General features: G+C 51.6%; 1 protein-coding gene across 4 annotated transcripts in view; it reads right to left on the reverse strand.

Moving 5' to 3' along the window:
• The window catches only part of LOC133212491 (protocadherin alpha-C2-like), a 155,395-nt gene that overhangs the window by 134,986 nt on the left and 2,681 nt on the right, over nucleotides 1–17,728 (reverse strand). The window contains exon 1 of one of the 4 annotated variants that reach the window (XM_061354000.1): nucleotides 1,796–4,395. The exons of 2 other annotated variants lie outside the window; for them this stretch is intronic. In XM_061354000.1, coding sequence (XP_061209984.1) covers nucleotides 1,796–4,261 — 2,466 coding nt within the window. In that variant the 5' untranslated portion in view covers nucleotides 4,262–4,395. Of the gene's footprint in view, nucleotides 1–1,795; nucleotides 4,545–17,728 lie in introns of those variants that run through there. One more of the 4 variants, XM_061353997.1, reaches the window with a different exon arrangement.

Genomic DNA, 17,728 nt, shown 5'->3' on the forward strand with positions numbered 1-17,728 from the left:
ACAGGACTGAAAATCTTCATCATACAGTATTCAGCAGGCATAATCCCACCAGCTCTTACCCAATACATTCCTTATGTCAGGTAGCAGCAGTACAATGGAATGTCCCTGGTGGGATATACAAACTCAAAAGACATTGTTGGCATTTCAGTACCACACATTACCTCAAGATCCAGAAGGCCTCCAAGTCCAAACTGCCTGGATCCTGGGAAAAGATCTTGGCAGAACAGTCAGTGCCTTTTCTGCTTCATGCTTTATTCTGATCACCCCCCACTCCCCAGTCTGGGACATGTGTTCTACAGACAAACATGTCACTTCCTATTGCTGCCTTCCTATATGGCCTATAGTCTTCCCAAGAATTTCCAATTCTGGCAAGTCTTTCTGTTGCTCAAGGTCACCCTTCATATTGTCAGGTGCTAAGGCCCTCCTCAAGGCCACTGCCACATAAACCTCCCTGACATGCCACTGTTCTCTTCCCCAGCTCAGGGTTGATTCCAGCATATGTGGACCCTTTCAAACAATGAGAGCACTTTAAAAAAAAACCCACACAAATTGTATGAGTGCGTGCAAGGCACAAAAAGTGATGACAGAACAGCTCTATGTTGCAGTGGAATTAAGTTCACTCTGAGATAGAGCCACTCAAATGTTGACAATCCCCCAGTACAATAGATTATATTGGTTCTATAAAACAATTTGGATCTGGGGGATTGTAATGGGGTGGGGGGTGTTGTGTTTGTTTTTTCCCTTTGTGAGACTGTGGCTGCTGATGCATCAAACATCAAGACGAGCCAGTATATGTCACACCACTTCACTATTAGGGAGCACAAAACTGTAACTGTTGCCACCAATGAGAGCACCAAAGAAACTATGCAGTTGGTATCACTTTGCTCTTCAGACTGTAGCTGACCCTTCATGTTCTGTTATCCCAGATGGAACTGATTCACACCTCCGAGCTCTGTTGCACCTCTGAAATGTTACACGTATTTGTAGAGATGGAGTCAGGATAGCTCTTATAGAAGTAGGCACTGGTTTTCTTCTTTGAAAGAACTACCCGAATTATCATGAGCACAGCAGAAAATTACAATGGTACCTAATACAGAGGAGAATCTGCAGAGCTTATAAAAGAAAGTTTCTGGTTCTTCCCTTAGACTATCAATGCTGACGACACAAATAGTGAAAGACTATCCAAACAGGCCAATTTCACTTCCCCAGCCAGGAATGGAAATGTACACCATGATTTCAGGGGGAAGAGAAGAGGGGGGATAAAATACAAAAGGAAACACATTGTTCCTGACACCTACCATGGATCTGAGTCTTCTGCCTGAGCAATATATGCTACCGAGTTACAATACCCTTCCAAAATCACATACAAAAAGATTGCAACACCTGCACTAATTTCATTATGAAACGGGTGAAGGAATTTAACTGGAAAAAATCCAACACCAGTAGTGAAACTCCTGAAGTCCCAAATACCACCTGACATCTCTCTTGCAGAGGAGAATCAGAAAACTTTATAATACGCCTCATATAACAGCAGGAGTTGCCTTCTAGGGAATATCTCTTACTTCTCACCCTGCAGAAAGAGAAGGGGTGCTCCAGACAAGACGCAAAGACCCATAACCAGGTGCTCCGAATACCTTCAAGCACCAGCCCAGCACCCCCGCCCTCAGGACCAGGGGGCTGAACCCGGCTCACAGCAGCAACTGCCTAGTAGGCGGGGGTGAGAAGTGTGACAGGGGACAAGGGAGGCTGAGGAATGGGCAAGAGATGAAAAGGGAAGGAAACGAGTGTCACTAACCGTCTGCAGCAGAGAGGGTGCATCCGGCTGAATATCCTTTGCCGCGGAATCGGGGGGCGGTGGAAAGTTGGGGCTGAAAACCATCAGGTCGCTCTTGCCCCCACCGTCCGCCACACAGAGGCTTCGGCTCTGGCGCTGCGAGTACGACCAGCTCCCCACTTCGCTGGCGCACACCAGCGTGGTAGGACAGGGACCCGACAGCATGGCCGACCGCGGCCCCCACCGCGCAGCTCCGTACAGCACCACTACCAGCAGGAATAAGCTCGACACCGCGCAGATGGCCACCACCAGCCACACGTTCGCCGTCGTCGCCGTCGTCGATGCAGCCGCACTGCCCACCGAAGCCGCCGACGGCTGCAGCCCCGCCCTCGCAGAGCCCACACCCCCGAGCACCGCCTCGGCGCTTCCCACCAGCGACACACTCAGCGTGGCCGTGGCCGAGCGCGCTGGCTCGCCGTGGTCCCGCACCACGATGACCAGGCGCTGCCGCGGGCCGTCCGCCTCCTCCAGCGCCCGCGTCGTGCTCACCTCGCCGCTGTAAAGCCCCACGCGGAAAGGGCCCTTGCCCCGCGGCTCCCACAGCTCGTAGCGCAGCCACGCGTTGTAGCCCGAGTCCGCGTCCACCGCGCGGATCTTCGCCACCACCTGCCCCGCCGGCGCCCCCCACGTCGCCCACGCCCACAGCGCCCCAGAGTCTGCACCCGACGCCGCCGAGACCGCGGACCCGACTCCAGGTCCGCCCCCGGCAGGCGGCAGCAGCACCGGCGCGTTGTCGTTCTCGTCCAGCACGAAGAGCTGCACCGTGGCGTTGCCGCACAGCGCCGGCTCCCCTGCGTCTACCGCCCGCACCTCGAACTGCAGCACCTGCAGCTCCTCGTAGTCCAGCGGCTGCAGCGCCCACAGCCGCCCGCTCTCCGCGTCCACCGACACGTAGCTCGACGCCGGACGCCACCCGCCCCCAGACACCGCGGTTCCACCACCGCTCTCCGCCACCGAGTAGCTCACGCGCCCGTTGCCCGCCTCGTCCGGGTCCCGCGCCCACAGCCGCGCCAGCTCCGCGCCCGCCGCGTTGTTCTCCCGCACCAGCACCGTGTACACGGCCTGCGCGAACATCGGCGCGTTGTCGTTCACGTCCGACACCGGCACCCGCAGACCCCGGCTGGCGCGCAGCGGCGGCGCCCCGCCGTCCTCCGCCCGCACCTCCACCTCGTACTCAGACACCCGCTCCCGGTCCAGCGCCTCCCGCAGCACCAGCGAGTACGAGCCCGCGAACGTCGACACCAGACCGAACGGCGCCGACGGCCACACAGTGCAGCGCACTCGACCGTTCGCCCCCGAGTCCCGATCCGACACGCTCAGCAGAGCCACCACCGTCCCCACCGCCGCGTCCTCCAGCACAGGCACTGACAGCGACGTCACCCACACCTCCGGTGCGTTGTCGTTCACGTCCAGCACCTCCACCACCACTCTGCAGTGTCCCGACAGCGGAGGGGAGCCTTTGTCTTGTGCTTCAATACGAAAATGAAACACATTGACTTCTTCAAAGTCCAGGCCGCTCGTCAGAAGTATCTCTCCAGTCCTCGGATTGACAGTAATCACACCTTTTCCACTAAGTGGAAGGAAGTTTGTCACCGTGTAGGTCATCTCACTGTTCATTCCCTCATCCGGATCTGTGGCATTGACCCGCACTACCAGAGACCCCTCTGTAGCATTCTCCGGCAGCTGCACTTTATACACAGACTGGTTGAATTGGGGAGCGTTGTCGTTTGCATCCACCACCGAGATCACAAGCTCCACAGTGCCCGTCAGCGGCGGACGGCCCCCGTCAATCGCCGTCACAAATAGGCGGTGAATCGACATCGTCTCGCGGTCCAGAGGTTTCGTTAAAACAAGATCGGGTACAATATTTTGTTCATTCGATTTTTGTAAATCCAAAGCGAAATGCTCGCTGGAGCTGAGGCTGTACGAGAGCTGAGCGTTGGCTCCGACATCTGCATCCGACGCACCCTCCAGCGGGAAACGGGACCCCGCAGGGGAATTTTCCGATACACTGAGGTTTTTCCGGGCGGCGGGGAAGACTGGCGCGTTATCGTTGATGTCGGTGACCTCCAGCTCCACATGGAAGACGCGCAGCGGACGCTCCACCAGCACCTCCAGCCGCAGGGAGCACGGCGCGCTCTTCCCGCACAACTCCTCCCGGTCCATCCGCGAGCTCACCACCAGCGCCCCGCTCGCCCCGCTCACCTCCACGCTCGCCCGCCGGCCCTGCGACACCAGCCGCAGCCGCCGCGCCTCCGGCTCGCCCGCCTCCAGGCCCAGGTCCTGCGCCAGCCGGCCCACCACCGTGCCGGCCTTGGCTTCCTCCGGCACCGAGTACCGCACCTGCCCGCCGACCAGATCCCAGGCCAACTGCAGCACCAGCACCCGCAACAAGGCACCACGACATACTCCCATCTCCATTGACATCGCCGCCTCTGGCACCAGCCCGGGCCCCGCACGGCTCCCGGCCGCCGCCCGGATCCACCGGCTCTCCTGCCCGGCCACGCAGCCCCCCCCGCGCTCACAGCCGGGCTCTCCGCCGCTCACACCGGGGCGGAGCCGCCGACAGCGCCGTTTCTGAGCCTACAGCGACACCGTGCGCTGCTCTAACGCCTCACTAACTCCTCGACACAGCTCAAGCCTCCGAACCCGAGCTGCTTCATTCTCGCTCGGCTCTTCACCCTCTTCATTCGTTCTCTTTTTTCTTCCTTATTCCATGTGATTTGCTTGCACACATTCCTTTTGTTCCTTCTTCCTCTTTCATCACCTCGTTTTTTTAATCTTTCTATTCTTACTTAAATTCTTAGGTTTTCACGCTTTCTTTAGTTCTTTTTTCCCCCACACTATTTTTCTTCTTGCCTATTTTTATTTTTTTTTTTTTTTTTGTTATTCTCTATCTTCTTTTTTGTCTCCTTTTTCTGTCAATTCTCCGTTTCTTTTCTTGTCCTGTCCTGGTTTTTATGCTTCTCTTTGCCTTCTCTTACCACTCTTCTCTTTCCTTTACCCCCTATCACAGCTCCCTAGTTGCCTCCGGCTCTGCGGCGGACACCAACAAACCCGGACCTATCATCGCTAATGAGAGGGCGGCAGCGCCAGATCGCGGTGTTTTGCCCTTGGGTGGGGCTTCTACGAACGACCTCCGCTCCGTGACTAGAGCTGACGTCTTCTTCTCTAACGTCTCTTCTTTTCTTCCTTTCTTTCATTTCTTCCTCTTTCCATCCCTCCTTCCCCTCCTCCCTTTCTCACTGCTTTTCTGCCTTCTTGTTTTGTGCTTCCTTCCTCGCTAGCTTCTTTTCCTTCTGCTATTCTAACTTCCTTTCTCTCTTTCTCTCTTCATCTTCTCACTAACGTCTTCCCTTCTCATCACGTGTGTACCTTTCCTTCTTCTCCTCTTCTGTTTGTCTCTCTTCTTTTCTTCTCCTCCTCTTCTGTTTGACTCTTTTCTTCCTTCTCCTCCTCTTCTCTTTGATTGAGTCAGTCTTTGACTCTCCACGACCAGAAGTGACTTCGGTGAGGGCACATTATCACCTCTCGGCACTTTCTTTCTCACGTTCCTTTTTCCTTTCTTTCTTCATTTCCTTCTACTAGTCTCTCTCTATTTCTCTCTTCGTCTCCTCTTTCCTTCTTTTGTCTTCTCTTCCCTCCTCTTCCACTTCCATCTTTGTCTCTTCTGTTGTTTTCCTTTATCACAGTATTTTCCCAAAGTCCACACCACGCTCAAAGATGAACATGGCCTTTGCAGGAGCTCTTACTTCTCTAACCTCACCACTCTTGATTTGCAGAGTGTCCCTGCATACCAAGGATGGCGACTTCCTCCTCACTACACAGCATCTCAAGATAACATCAGAACACGCTGGTAATAGCTTCCATCATCTTCTTCTTCCTCCTTCTTTTTTCTTTTTTTTTTCCCCCAGCAATTCCCTCTTTTCCTTCTTTGGTGTTGCTCCTCCTTTCTCTTTCCTTGTTTTCTTTACACCCTTCTCTTTCATCCTCTCTTTTTTCTTTCTTACAATGCTCTGGTGTACCTTTGCCTTCATTTCACTCCTGCTTCCATCCTTGTTTCTTCATTTTGCCCATTACTAAAATGTTTTTAAAATAGCTCCTCCGTGCTCACAAGGAAGCACCATCATGCCCTTGCGCAAAAGCTCATTTGTCTTCAATACCATCTTCCATTTCTCTCATCACGGAAGAGCCTTCCTGCTTTCCTTCTGTCCACGCATCTCCAACTTACCCTCTCTTCAGGATGAAGGCCATGCTCTTCAGCCACCAGTTCTCTTAATGAACCAGCAAATCACAGAGCAAGGCAACAACATGGCAAAGAACAGCTCTGCTGCAGCACAAAGGAATCCACCACCCTTACTAGCACAAGCCCAAGCACCAGGTACTGGGACCTCTACTGAAACAGGGTCCAAAGACTCTGAACTATGCAGGGGCATCTCTTATTTGGGAACACAAACCCATCACAGCCCAGCAAGATAACCCTTCACAAAAGCTCAAAAAGCCCATAGGAACCACAGCACGCAAGTATTCCCTGTGTACCTCGACGAACAGCCATTCTTCCACCCTCATCTTCCACCTCAAAAATGAATGTGAATATCGTGCTTCATTTTTCAGGCACATATGCTCTGCCAGAACAACACAGCGACAAATTCTGTTCCTAGTGCCTTATTCCCCATGGAATACCTCTCACTCATCAGCACGATCCACTCTTCACACAGCCAAACAAAACAGAAGCAACCAACGTAACACCACAGCATTTTCACTGAGAACATCCCCCCAATGCCCAATGCATCCACTCCAAGGAATGCACCAAGGTGACTCCTTCCACTGTCCTTGCCTCTACCTACTCAACTTCTGCCACGCAGCAGCAGGAAGGGAACGAGGACAGGCAGTGGTGCTTTCTTCTCTAAACCCACAAGCATTTATATCCAGGCATCATTCAGTTAATCCAACAGGAAGAAACCACAACTGAATGACAACACTCTCAAACACATTCTCTGTAAGTGACTTACCTCGAGCATCACTAGTGCAGACTTCAGACAAAAGAAATGCTTTCAGGGCAGCAGAATTGCTTTTGAGAGACTTTGTCACTTAACATGAGCTGCCATTTCAGGGGATGCTGAACAGAAAAAAATACTCATGTTCTCCAAAAGCTGTAAAAACGCTGGACACTGTACGGTGCTCCCTCATGCACCTCTATCAAAGGGGAAGAAGGAGGGAGGCTGAAAGGTGGTGACATTTTCCTAACAACATCCTCAGCTCAGGAGAGTGGAAAAACCTTGCCATACCCTCACGAATACTGCCCCAGAACCTGTCACCTGGCAGCTGACAAAATTCAGTATCTCCATCTCATCCCCTGTTTCCAACACACTGACAGCATGGGAGAAAAAATAAAGAAGGGGTGGGCATCTTCACTATAGAGAAGAGTAGAAAACAGAAGGCACCCATGTCACTCTGCTGCAACAGCAGGTTTGCTGACATCTTGATTGCAAAGAGCACTTTTCCCCTCCCTCACTAGACTAGCACCAGAAACATGGTACAAATGTTGAAAAGGTTCTGTTTGATCAACAATGTTCCATGTCAAAACCAAATGATTAAAGCATGCACAGCAGTTATCTTCGAAAGCAGTAATACCACAGAAACACCAGACTGTGATGACATGTAGAACTTCTGAAGGCCTTGAGAGGATGCCAGGAGAGTAGCCAAGGGCACTGGGCCTTTTCTTAAAGTTATCTATTGGCATGCTGTATCCTGTGCCATGGGAAATGTGATCTCCACAGCCAAGTAGACATTTTCCATTCCTTTCCCAATGATAGGGACTGCATTGTCCCCAGCATCTCCATTTCCTTAAGGCAACACTCTTTTCCAGCCACAACTCTTTTCCTTGTGATGCCGACACAGGCCATTCTCAGTGCTATCACTGCCAAAATACAGACATTGCTCCACCACAAAAACATGACCCAGCTCTAAACCTGTCTCAGACCATGACCCATCAGGCAGCAGCACCACAGGGCACTGTGCCTTCTGGGAGTTATTCACAAATTCAAAAGACACTGGTATTTCAGTACCACACACTGTCTCAGGATCCAAAGTGTTTCTAACTCCAGACACACTGGGAGCTTGTGAAAGGATCGTGGCATGAACAGTCTGTGTCCTTCCTGCTTCATGCTTTATTCTGGTCATCCCCCACTCCCCAGTCTGAAATGTGTTCTCCAGACAAGCATGCTGTCTCTCATTATTGCCTTACTACATGGCCCATGGTCTTCCCAAGGACTTTCGATTCAGGCATGTCTTCCCACTGCTCAAGATCACCTTTCATGTTATGATGTGCTAAGGCCCTAGTTCACAGGGCCACTGCCATGCTCACCTCCCTGACATACCAGTGTTCTGTTCTCCAAATCAAGGCTCGCGCCAGGATTTGTGGACCCTTCCAAACAATGAGCACTCTAAAAATCACCCATATCAATTGCATCATGCAGACTGTGCAGAGCACTTCACACATTCAAAAGATGATGACAGAAGAGCTCTGAATTGCAATAGCTTTGGTTTTATGAGGTTCCCAGGTCCTGCTAGGGCCACTGCCACATTCACATCCCTTACATGCCACTGTTCTCTTCCCCAAATCAAAGCTCACTCCAGAATTTCTGGACCCCTCCAAACAATGAGAGCACTTTAAAAAAACCATACCAGTTGTATTACACAGACTGTGTGCGGTGCACATTACATATTTAAAAGCTGATGTCAGAGCAGCTCTAAATTTGTAATAGCATTAATTTCATTCTGTGGCAGAAGAACCCAAATGTTGACAAGATTATATGGGTAGCAGATTATATGGATTCTGTAGGACAATCTGGATTTACGGATATGTTATCGGGGGAGGCTCAGTTTGCTTTCTAGTTTTGTGAGCGTGTGGCTGCTGAAGCAAATACTGAAAGAACATCAAAGCCATCCAGTGCATGTCTCGCCATTTCACTGGTCAGCAGCACAAATCCACAACTGTTGCCATCAACAAGAGCCTCATAATAAACACACAGCCAGCATCACTGTATTCAGCAGACTCCCTATATTTGACGCTTCATGTTCCGTTATCCCAGGTGAAACTGATCCACACCTGGGAGTTCTATTACACCTCTGAGATGTTACACATACATTTGCAAAGATGGTGTCACAATAACACTAATGATAATAATCATTGATTTCCTTTTGTGAGAGAACAAGTCGAATGCTGATGAGCATAGCACTGCAATGGATGTCACCAAATGTAGAAAGGTTTGTAGTTTCTTTAAATACAAGGTTTCCTGTTCTTCCCTGAGGCTGTCAATTCCGATAATACAAATCTACAGCAAGATTCAGGGTTGCAGAAATACAAGAAATTTGCCGTTTCTGACAACTATGTTGGATAAAAGTCCTCTGCCTGAACACTTTATGGTACTGATAGAGTTACAACATCTTTGCAAAAGAGCATAGGAAAAATTCTACAACGCATTCCCTAATTTCATGATGAGTATGGTGGAAGAACAGAAATGGAGAATATCCACCACAGACAGAGAAATCCCTGAAATTCGAAGTATAATCGAGTAACATCTCTTTTGCAGTAGGGAATCAGAGAAGACAACAACAAAGTTTCTGATAAAAAACCCACCACCACATATCATCAGGAATTTACGGCAAGAGAAGAACAACTCAACCCTGTAGCAGCAAAGCTCAGCTGAAGATCGCAACTGCTGCGGTGTGTGGCCAGACCTTTCCCTTCACCAAACGAACAAGAGCTGCGGTGCACATTCCAGCACGCGGAAGCAGATTCCAAGGTGCTCAGGGAAGCCTCAAGCACCCGACCAGCACCTACAGGTCTCGGCCACGGGGGGTGATCCCGCTACACGCCCAGGAAAAGGGAAAGTGAAAAGAGTGACATGGGACAAGGGGTGTCGAGGAAGAAAAAAGAGGCGAGAAAGAAATGAAGGGAGGTAGCGCCACTGACCGTCTCCAGCAAAGCGGGCGTCTCCGGATGCGTCTCCTTCGCCGCGGAACCGGCCGGCGGAGGAAAGTTGGGGCTGAAAACCATCAGGTCGCTCTTGCCCGCACCATCCGAAACACAGAGGCTTCGACTCTGGCGGTGGGAGTACGACCAGCTCCCCACTTCGCTGGCGCACACAAGCGTGGCAGGACCGGGACCCGACAGCATGGCCGACCGCGGCCCCCACCGCGCTGCCCCGTACAGCACCACCGCCAGCAGGAACAGACTCGACACGGCGCAGATGGCCACCACCAGCCACACGTTCGCCGTCGTCGCCGATGCTGCTACACCGCCCCCCGCGGCTGTCGCCCGTCGCAGTCCCGCCCCCAGAGAGCCTGAGCCCGCGGCCGCCAGCGCCGCTTCGGCGCCCTCCACCAGCGACACGCTCAGCGTGGCCGTGGCCGAACGCGCCGGCTCGCCGTGGTCCCGCACCACGATGACCAGGCGCTGCCGCGGGCCATCCAACTCCTCCAGCGCCCGCGTCGTGCTCACCTCGCCGCTGTAAAGCCCCACGCGGAACGGGCCCTTGCCCCGTGGCTCCCACAGCTCGTAGCGCAGCCACGCGTTGTAGCCCGAGTCCGCGTCCACCGCCCGGATCTTCGCCACCAAATGCCCCGCCGGCGCCCCCCACGTCGCCCACGCCCACAGCGCCCCAGACTCTGCACCCGACGCCGCTGAGATCGCGGACCCGGCTCCAGGCCCGCCCCCGGCAGGCGGCAGCAGCACCGGCGCGTTGTCGTTCTCGTCCAGCACGAAGAGCTGCACCGTGGCGTTGCCGCACAGCGCCGGCTCCCCCGCGTCCACCGCCCGCACCTCGAACTGCAGCACCTGCAGCTCCTCGTAGTCCAGCGGCTGCAGCGCCCACAGCCGCCCGCTCTCCGCGTCCACCGACACGTAGCTCGACGCCGGACGCCACCCGCCCCCAGACACCGCCGCCCCGCCGCCGCTCTCCGCCACCGAGTAGCTCACGCGCCCGTTGCCCGCCTCGTCCGGGTCCCGCGCCCACAGCCGCGCCAGCTCCGCGCCCGCCGCGTTGTTCTCCCGCGCCAGCACCGTGTACACGGCCTGCGCGAACATCGGCGCGTTGTCGTTCACGTCCGACACCGGCACCCGCAGACCCCGGCTGGCGCGCAGCGGCGGCGCCCCGCCGTCCTCCGCCCGCACCTCCACCTCGTACTCAGACACCCGCTCCCGGTCCAGCGCCTCCCGCAGCACCAGCGAGTACGAGCCCGCGAACGTCGACACCAGACCGAACGGCGCCGACGGCCACACCGTGCAGCGCACTCGACCGTTCGCCCCCGAGTCCCGATCCGACACGCTCAGCAGAGCCACCACCGTCCCCACTGCCGCATCCTCCGGCACCGGCAACGACAGTGACGTCACAAACACCTCCGGCGCGTTGTCGTTCATGTCCAGCACCTCCACCACCACCTTACAGTGACCCGACAGCGGGGGAGTCCCCTGATCTCTGGCTTTAATATGCAGCTCATATAAGGCAACTGTCTCAAAGTCCAGGGCTCCTGTCAGTTTGATCTCACCGTTTTTTCCATCGATGCTGAATGCAGCTGACGACGAGGGAGGAACCACAGTATCAATTTCATAAACCACTTCCCGATTACTTCCCTCATCTGGATCCGTGGCATTAAGCCGCATCACCAGCGTCCCCTCCGAGGCGTCTTCGGGCAAATCTACGATGTACACCGACTGGTTGAACTGGGGAGCGTTATCGTTGGCGTCCAGCACCGAGATCACAAGCTCCACTGTGCCAGTCAGCAGCGGACGGCCCCCGTCACTCGCCGTCAGCACCAAATGATGAATCGGCATCGTCTCTCGGTCCAGAGGTTTCATGAGCACCAGAAACAGGGATTTACTGCGCGAGTTACTGTTTTCTTCTTCTACTCTGAAATGCTCGCTTGGGCTGAGGCTGTACGAGAGCTGCGCGTTGGCTCCGACATCTGCATCCGACGCGCCCTCCAACGGGAAACGAGACCCCGGCAGAGTGGTGTATTCCGCGATGCTGAGGTTTTTCCGTGCGGCGGGGAATACCGGCGCGTTATCGTTGATGTCGGTGATCTCCAGCTCCACATGGAAGACGCGCAGCGGCCGCTCCACCAGCACCTCCAGCCGCAAGGAGCACAGCGCGCTCTTCCCGCACAGCTCCTCCCGGTCCAGCCGCGAGCTCACCACCAGCGCCCCGCTCGCCCCGCTCACCTCCACGCTCGCCCGCCGGCCCTGCGACACCAGCCGCAGCCGCCGCGCCTCCGGCTCGCCCGCCTCCAGGCCCAGGTCCTGCGCCAGCCGGCCCACCACCGTGCCGGCCTTGGCTTCCTCCGGCACCGAGTACCGCACCTGCCCGCCAACCAGCGCCCAGGAAAACTGCAGCACCAGCACCTTCAACAAGGCACCACGACACACGCCGCCTATCGCCATCGCCGCCTTCGGCACCGGTCCGGGCTCGCACGGTTCGCCGCCGCCGCTCGGATTCACGGGCTCTCCTGCTCGGCCCGCACCGCCCCGCCCGCGCTCACAGCCGGGCTCTCCGCCGCTCACACAGGGGTGGAGCTGCCTACACGCCGTTTCTGAGCCTGCAGCGACACCGTGTGCTGCTCCAGCGCCTCACACACTCCCCGGCATCGCCCAAGTCTCCGGACCAGGGCTGTTTCGCTCTCGTTCGCCTCTTCATCCTCTTCGTTCCTTCTCTTTTTTCTTCCTTATTCCGTGTTCTTTGCTTGCACATATTCCGTTCTTTCCTTCCTCCTCCTTCTTTCTGTTTTCATTTTCTTTATTTTTTTCTTCATTTTCTTTTACCTTATTTTCTTCCTTTTCAGATTTTCGTTGTTTCTGTTGTTCTTTCTTTCCCACTCTGTACTTTTCTTCTTGCATGTATTTCTGTGTTGGATTTTTTTATTATTAGTTTTTACTTTTTTTAAATCTCTATCTTCTCTTCTGTCTCCTTCTTTTGACAATTCTCCCTTTCCTTTATTTCCCTACCTTGTTATTCACGTCATTTTCCCTTCTCTTCACATGTTTCTCTCTCTTTTTCCTCCAGTGATAGCTCTCAGTCGCCTCCGGCCCCACGGCGGACACTGTCAAAGACGGACCCATTCCCGCTACTGACGGGGCAGCAGCGCCGGAGCGTAGTGTTCTCCCAGCGGGAGGGACTGCTACGGACCAACACCGCTCCGTGACTAGATGTGACATAGGTGCTGGATGGTCATCTTCTCATCGTTTATTTTTTTCTTTTTATTTTATGTTATTTAATTTTTATTTTATGTATTTCTCTCTCTCCTTCCTTTCTTCCTTCCATCACTCCTTCCTCTTTCTTTAACTCTTCCCTTCCTGCATGCTTTCCTGCTTTTTTCCTGCTTTTTGCTTCCTTCCTTGCTTGCTTCCTTTCCTTCTTCTTTTCCTTCTGCTATTCTTTTTAACTCCCTTTTTCTCTATCTTCTCACTACTTGGGTCTTCTCTTCCCTTTTCTTCACGTGCCTATCTTTCCCTATCCTCCACCTCCATTTCAATCTTCGATTCTTCTGTTCTTCTCTTCCTTTACCTAAGTGTTTTCCCGAAGCCCACACCATGCTCTCAGTAAGGACGGACACGGCCTCTGGTAGGAGCTCTTATTCCTCTTCCTCGCCACTCTTCATCAAGCTTTACAGTGTCCATGTGTTCCGAGGTTGTGGAGCTACCCTACTTCATTCAGCAACTCGAGATAGCATCGGTTCATGCTGGTAATCTCCTCAGTCATCAGTTCTTTCCTTCTTTTTTTCCTTGCAGTGATTTGTTTCCTTTCTTGTTTTTTTTTTTCCCTCCTCTTTTCTTTCTGTCTTTCACTGTTTTTCTCACTTCCTCTCTTCTTATTTCTTTCTTGACCTGCTCTGCTCTAGCTTTGCCTCCACTTCTCTTCTGCTTCCATCCTTGTCTCTCCATTTTGTCTTTTACCAAAATGCTCTTAAACTAGGTACACCACACTCATCATGAAGCACAGACATATACTTTGAAAAGAGCTCTCATATCTTTTCTCTGCCATCTCGCATTTCTGTGGACATGGAAGAGCATTCCTGCTTTCGTCCCATGCATGCATCTCCAACTTCCCCTCTCTTCATGATGAGGACTATGCTCTTCACCCTCCAGTCCTTTTAAAGGCCCAGTAAATAAAAGAGTAATCATATGGCAAACAACACCTCTGCTACAGCAGAACAGAATCCACCACTCTCAGAAACACAAGACCAGGTACTGGGACCTCTACTGAAATAGGTTCCAAAGACTCCAAACTACACAAGGAAGCAGGTCGGCAATTCAAATCCATCACAGCCCAGCAAGGCAACACTCCCTAAAGGCTGAAATAGCACGGGAGAACCACAGCTCCCGAGTATTCATTAGGTACCTCGATGAACAGCCATTCTTCTGGCCTCCTCTTTCACCTGCAGAATTAATGTGAAACTCGCTTTTTTTCAGGCACACATGGTTTGTCAGAACACCACAGCAAGAACCTGTTCCCAGGGCCTTAGTCTCATGGAATATTTAGTCCCCTTAGTCTCACTCCTAAACACCATTTACTCATCACACAGCCAAACAAAAACCACCAAGGTAACACCACAGCGTTTTCACTGAGAACATGCCCAATGCCTCAATGCCCAATGCCTCCACTACAAGGAACACATCAAGCTCCCTCTATCTGTCCCTGATTCCAACTGCTCAAATTCTGCCAGGCAGCAGAAGGAAAGGAATGAGACCAGGTATTGGTGCTTGGTTGCTCTAAATCTACAGGCATTTTAATCCGGGCAAGATCCTGTTAATCCAACATAAAGAAACCCCAACCAAAGAGCAACATAAGTACATCAGCCTCTCAAACACGTTCTCTATAATAAATGACTTACCTGTAGCATCAATGGTGTCATCTTCAGAAAAAAAAAAAAACAAACAAAAAAACAAAAAAAAAAACAAAAAAAAAACCAAAAACACTTTCAGGGCAGCAGAATTGCTTTTGAGGGATATTATGCCTTCATATTACCTGCAATTTAGGGAGATACTGGACAGAGAAAACTACTTGTGTTCTCCAAAAGCTCTGGAAACGCTGAACATGGTATGGTGCTCCCTCATGCACCTCTATCAAACTGAGGCAGAAGGAAACCTGAAAGCTGGTGACATTCTCTTAAGAACATGATCGTCTCAGGAGGGCTGGAAAACCTTCCCGCACACTCATGAATAATACACAATCCTGCTACCTGACAGGTGCCAAAATTCACCTCCATCTCATCCCCTCTTTACAACACACTGGCAGAGTAAGAGAAGACATAAAGGGTGGGCATTTTTGGTATAGAAAAGAGTAGAAGACAGAAGACACCCATGCCACTCTACTGCACCAGCAGGTTTGGTGACATCCTGATTACAAAGAGCATTTCTTCCCCTCCCTCGAAAGACTAACACCAGAAAAATGATACAAATTTTGAAAAGATTCTATTGACCAACAGCATTCCACATCAAGAACAAATGATTAAGGGAACATACAGCAGTTACCTTCAAAAGCAGCGATACCACAGAGAATACCAGGCCCCAACAATATACAGAATTCTGGAGGTCTTGAGAGGATCCCAGGAAAGCAGTCCTGTGCACCAGGCCTCTTCTGAAGCTTATCTATTGGCATACTCAAACCCGTGCCACGGGAAATGTGATCTCCACAGCTAAGCAGACATTCTCCAGTTATCCCCAGTGACACAGACTGCATTCTCCAGAGCATCACCTTTTCCCTCAGGGTATGCTCTTCCATGCTCAAGGTCATACTTCCAATGATGGAGACACAGGCCCTACTCAGTACCATCACTGCCACACCTTGATATTGTTTCATCACATGGACATGCTCCTGCTCAAACCCCCCTCAGACCATGACCCAGGTCTTTGCACATACTCACCTGCCCTCATGATTGCCACCAGAACATATGGAGTGATGCCCTTTCTGCACACTAAGTTTAAAATTGAAATTGAGCTCTCAAAAATGTTTCAATTAGGGCTCTGACGCCTCTGATCCAAGGCCACACGGATCTTACTCTTCAAGAAACCCACACCGAATGCCAGAAAAGCAGAGCTTGATGTGTATGTCCAGACATCAGTATGAGCCATGTGTGACAACAGGACACACCACCCCTACAAAGGCTGATGGTGCAGGTACACAAGGAGGGGAAATAGAGTGCATGGAGATTACACCCACCTCTTCATGTATCTGGAGAAATCCTGCCTGAGCAGGACCAATGAATGATCACGGCAACACCAATGCCTGTGGAAACACTGTAGGTACCCGCCACTACACAAGGACAGCAGGTTGAAATATTACCTACCAAAACTTCCCCAAAACAGGAGTGAAAAGGTTCACCAGACAGTATTCAGCAGGTAGCATCCCACCAACTCTTACCCAGCACATTCCCTACATCAGTCAGCAGCAGCACAAGGCACTGTCCCTGCTAGGGACATTCTCAAACTAGGAAGACTTTGTTGGCATTTCAGTACCACACACTATCTCAAGATCCAAAAGGCCCCTCGTTCCAAACAGCCTGGATCCTGGGCAGGAACAGTCTGTGCCCTTCCTGCTTCGTGCTATACCCTGGTCATTCCCCACTCCCCAGTCTGGGACATGTGTTCTCAGAACAAGAATGTAATCTCCCATTACTGCCTTACTACACGGCCCATGATCCTCACAAAGATTTCCATTTCAGGCAAGTCTTCCCACTGCTCAAGATCACCCTCCATATCATGAGGTGCTAACATCTTACTCAGGGACACTGCAACATTCAACTCCTTGACATGCCTGTTTTTCTCCCCAACTCAGGCCTCACTCAAGCATTTGTGGACCCTTCCAAACAATAAGAACTCATTAAGAATTTCCAAATGATTGTTATAGTACAGACTGTGTGCAGCACACTTTGAACATTCAAAAGGTGATGTTAGATCAGCTCGACACTGCAATGGCATTGATTTAATGCTGTGACAGGACAACCCAAGTGTGGACAAGCACCCAGTGTAACATGTTATATTGGTTCTGTAGGATAGTCTGGATTTACAGGGATGTTATTGGGAGTGTTCTGTTCGGTTTTTTCCCTTGTAAGAAGGTGCAAATACTGAAAGAACATCAAAACGGTCCAGTGTATGTCACACCACTTCACTGGTCAGGAGCACAATTTCGCAACTGTTGACATCACATTTGTTGGTATCAACATTTTTGTTGACAGCACAAAAACCATACAGGTGGTGTCATTCACACTGGGTTGAGCAGACGCTCTGTAATTGACCCTTCAGATTTCCTTGTCTCAGATGGATCTGATCCACACCCGTGAGCTCTGTTACAGTCTGAAATGTTACACATGTATTCGTTGAGATGGAGGCAGGATAGCACTGACGGCAACATGCATTGAGTACCCTCTGTGAGAGAACAACCCGAATTATCAGGAGCACACATTATGATGCTACCTAATGCAGAGGAGAATCTGTCGTCATTATAAGAGAAAGCTTTCAGTTTTTCCCTGAGGCTGTCAATGTTGATGACACAAATATTAAAAGACCATGCAAACAGGCCAGGAATGGAAATCTACACCATGATTGGATTTGCGACAGAAATACAATAGGAAGCTTGCAGTTTCTGACACCTACAGTGGTTGACGGTCTTCTGCCTGAACACTTTATGCTACTGAGAGGAGTTACAACACCCTTGCAAAAGAAAATGGAAAAAATCTATAACTCCTCCCCTAATTTTATTATAATTCTGGCAAGGCAATTTAATTGGAGAAGATTCACCACACGTAGAGAAGCTCATGAAATCCTACATGTTACCTGACATTACCTCTCCTGTAGAGGACAACCACGGAAGATAATGAAATACCACAAATAACAAC

This window comes from Neopsephotus bourkii, unplaced genomic scaffold (genome assembly GCF_033783945.1).
Source record: "Neopsephotus bourkii isolate Nb327-2 ecotype Australia unplaced genomic scaffold, CSIRO-AGI_Nbou_v1 NB_716, whole genome shotgun sequence".
Lineage (NCBI taxonomy): Eukaryota > Metazoa > Chordata > Aves > Psittaciformes > Psittacidae > Neopsephotus > Neopsephotus bourkii.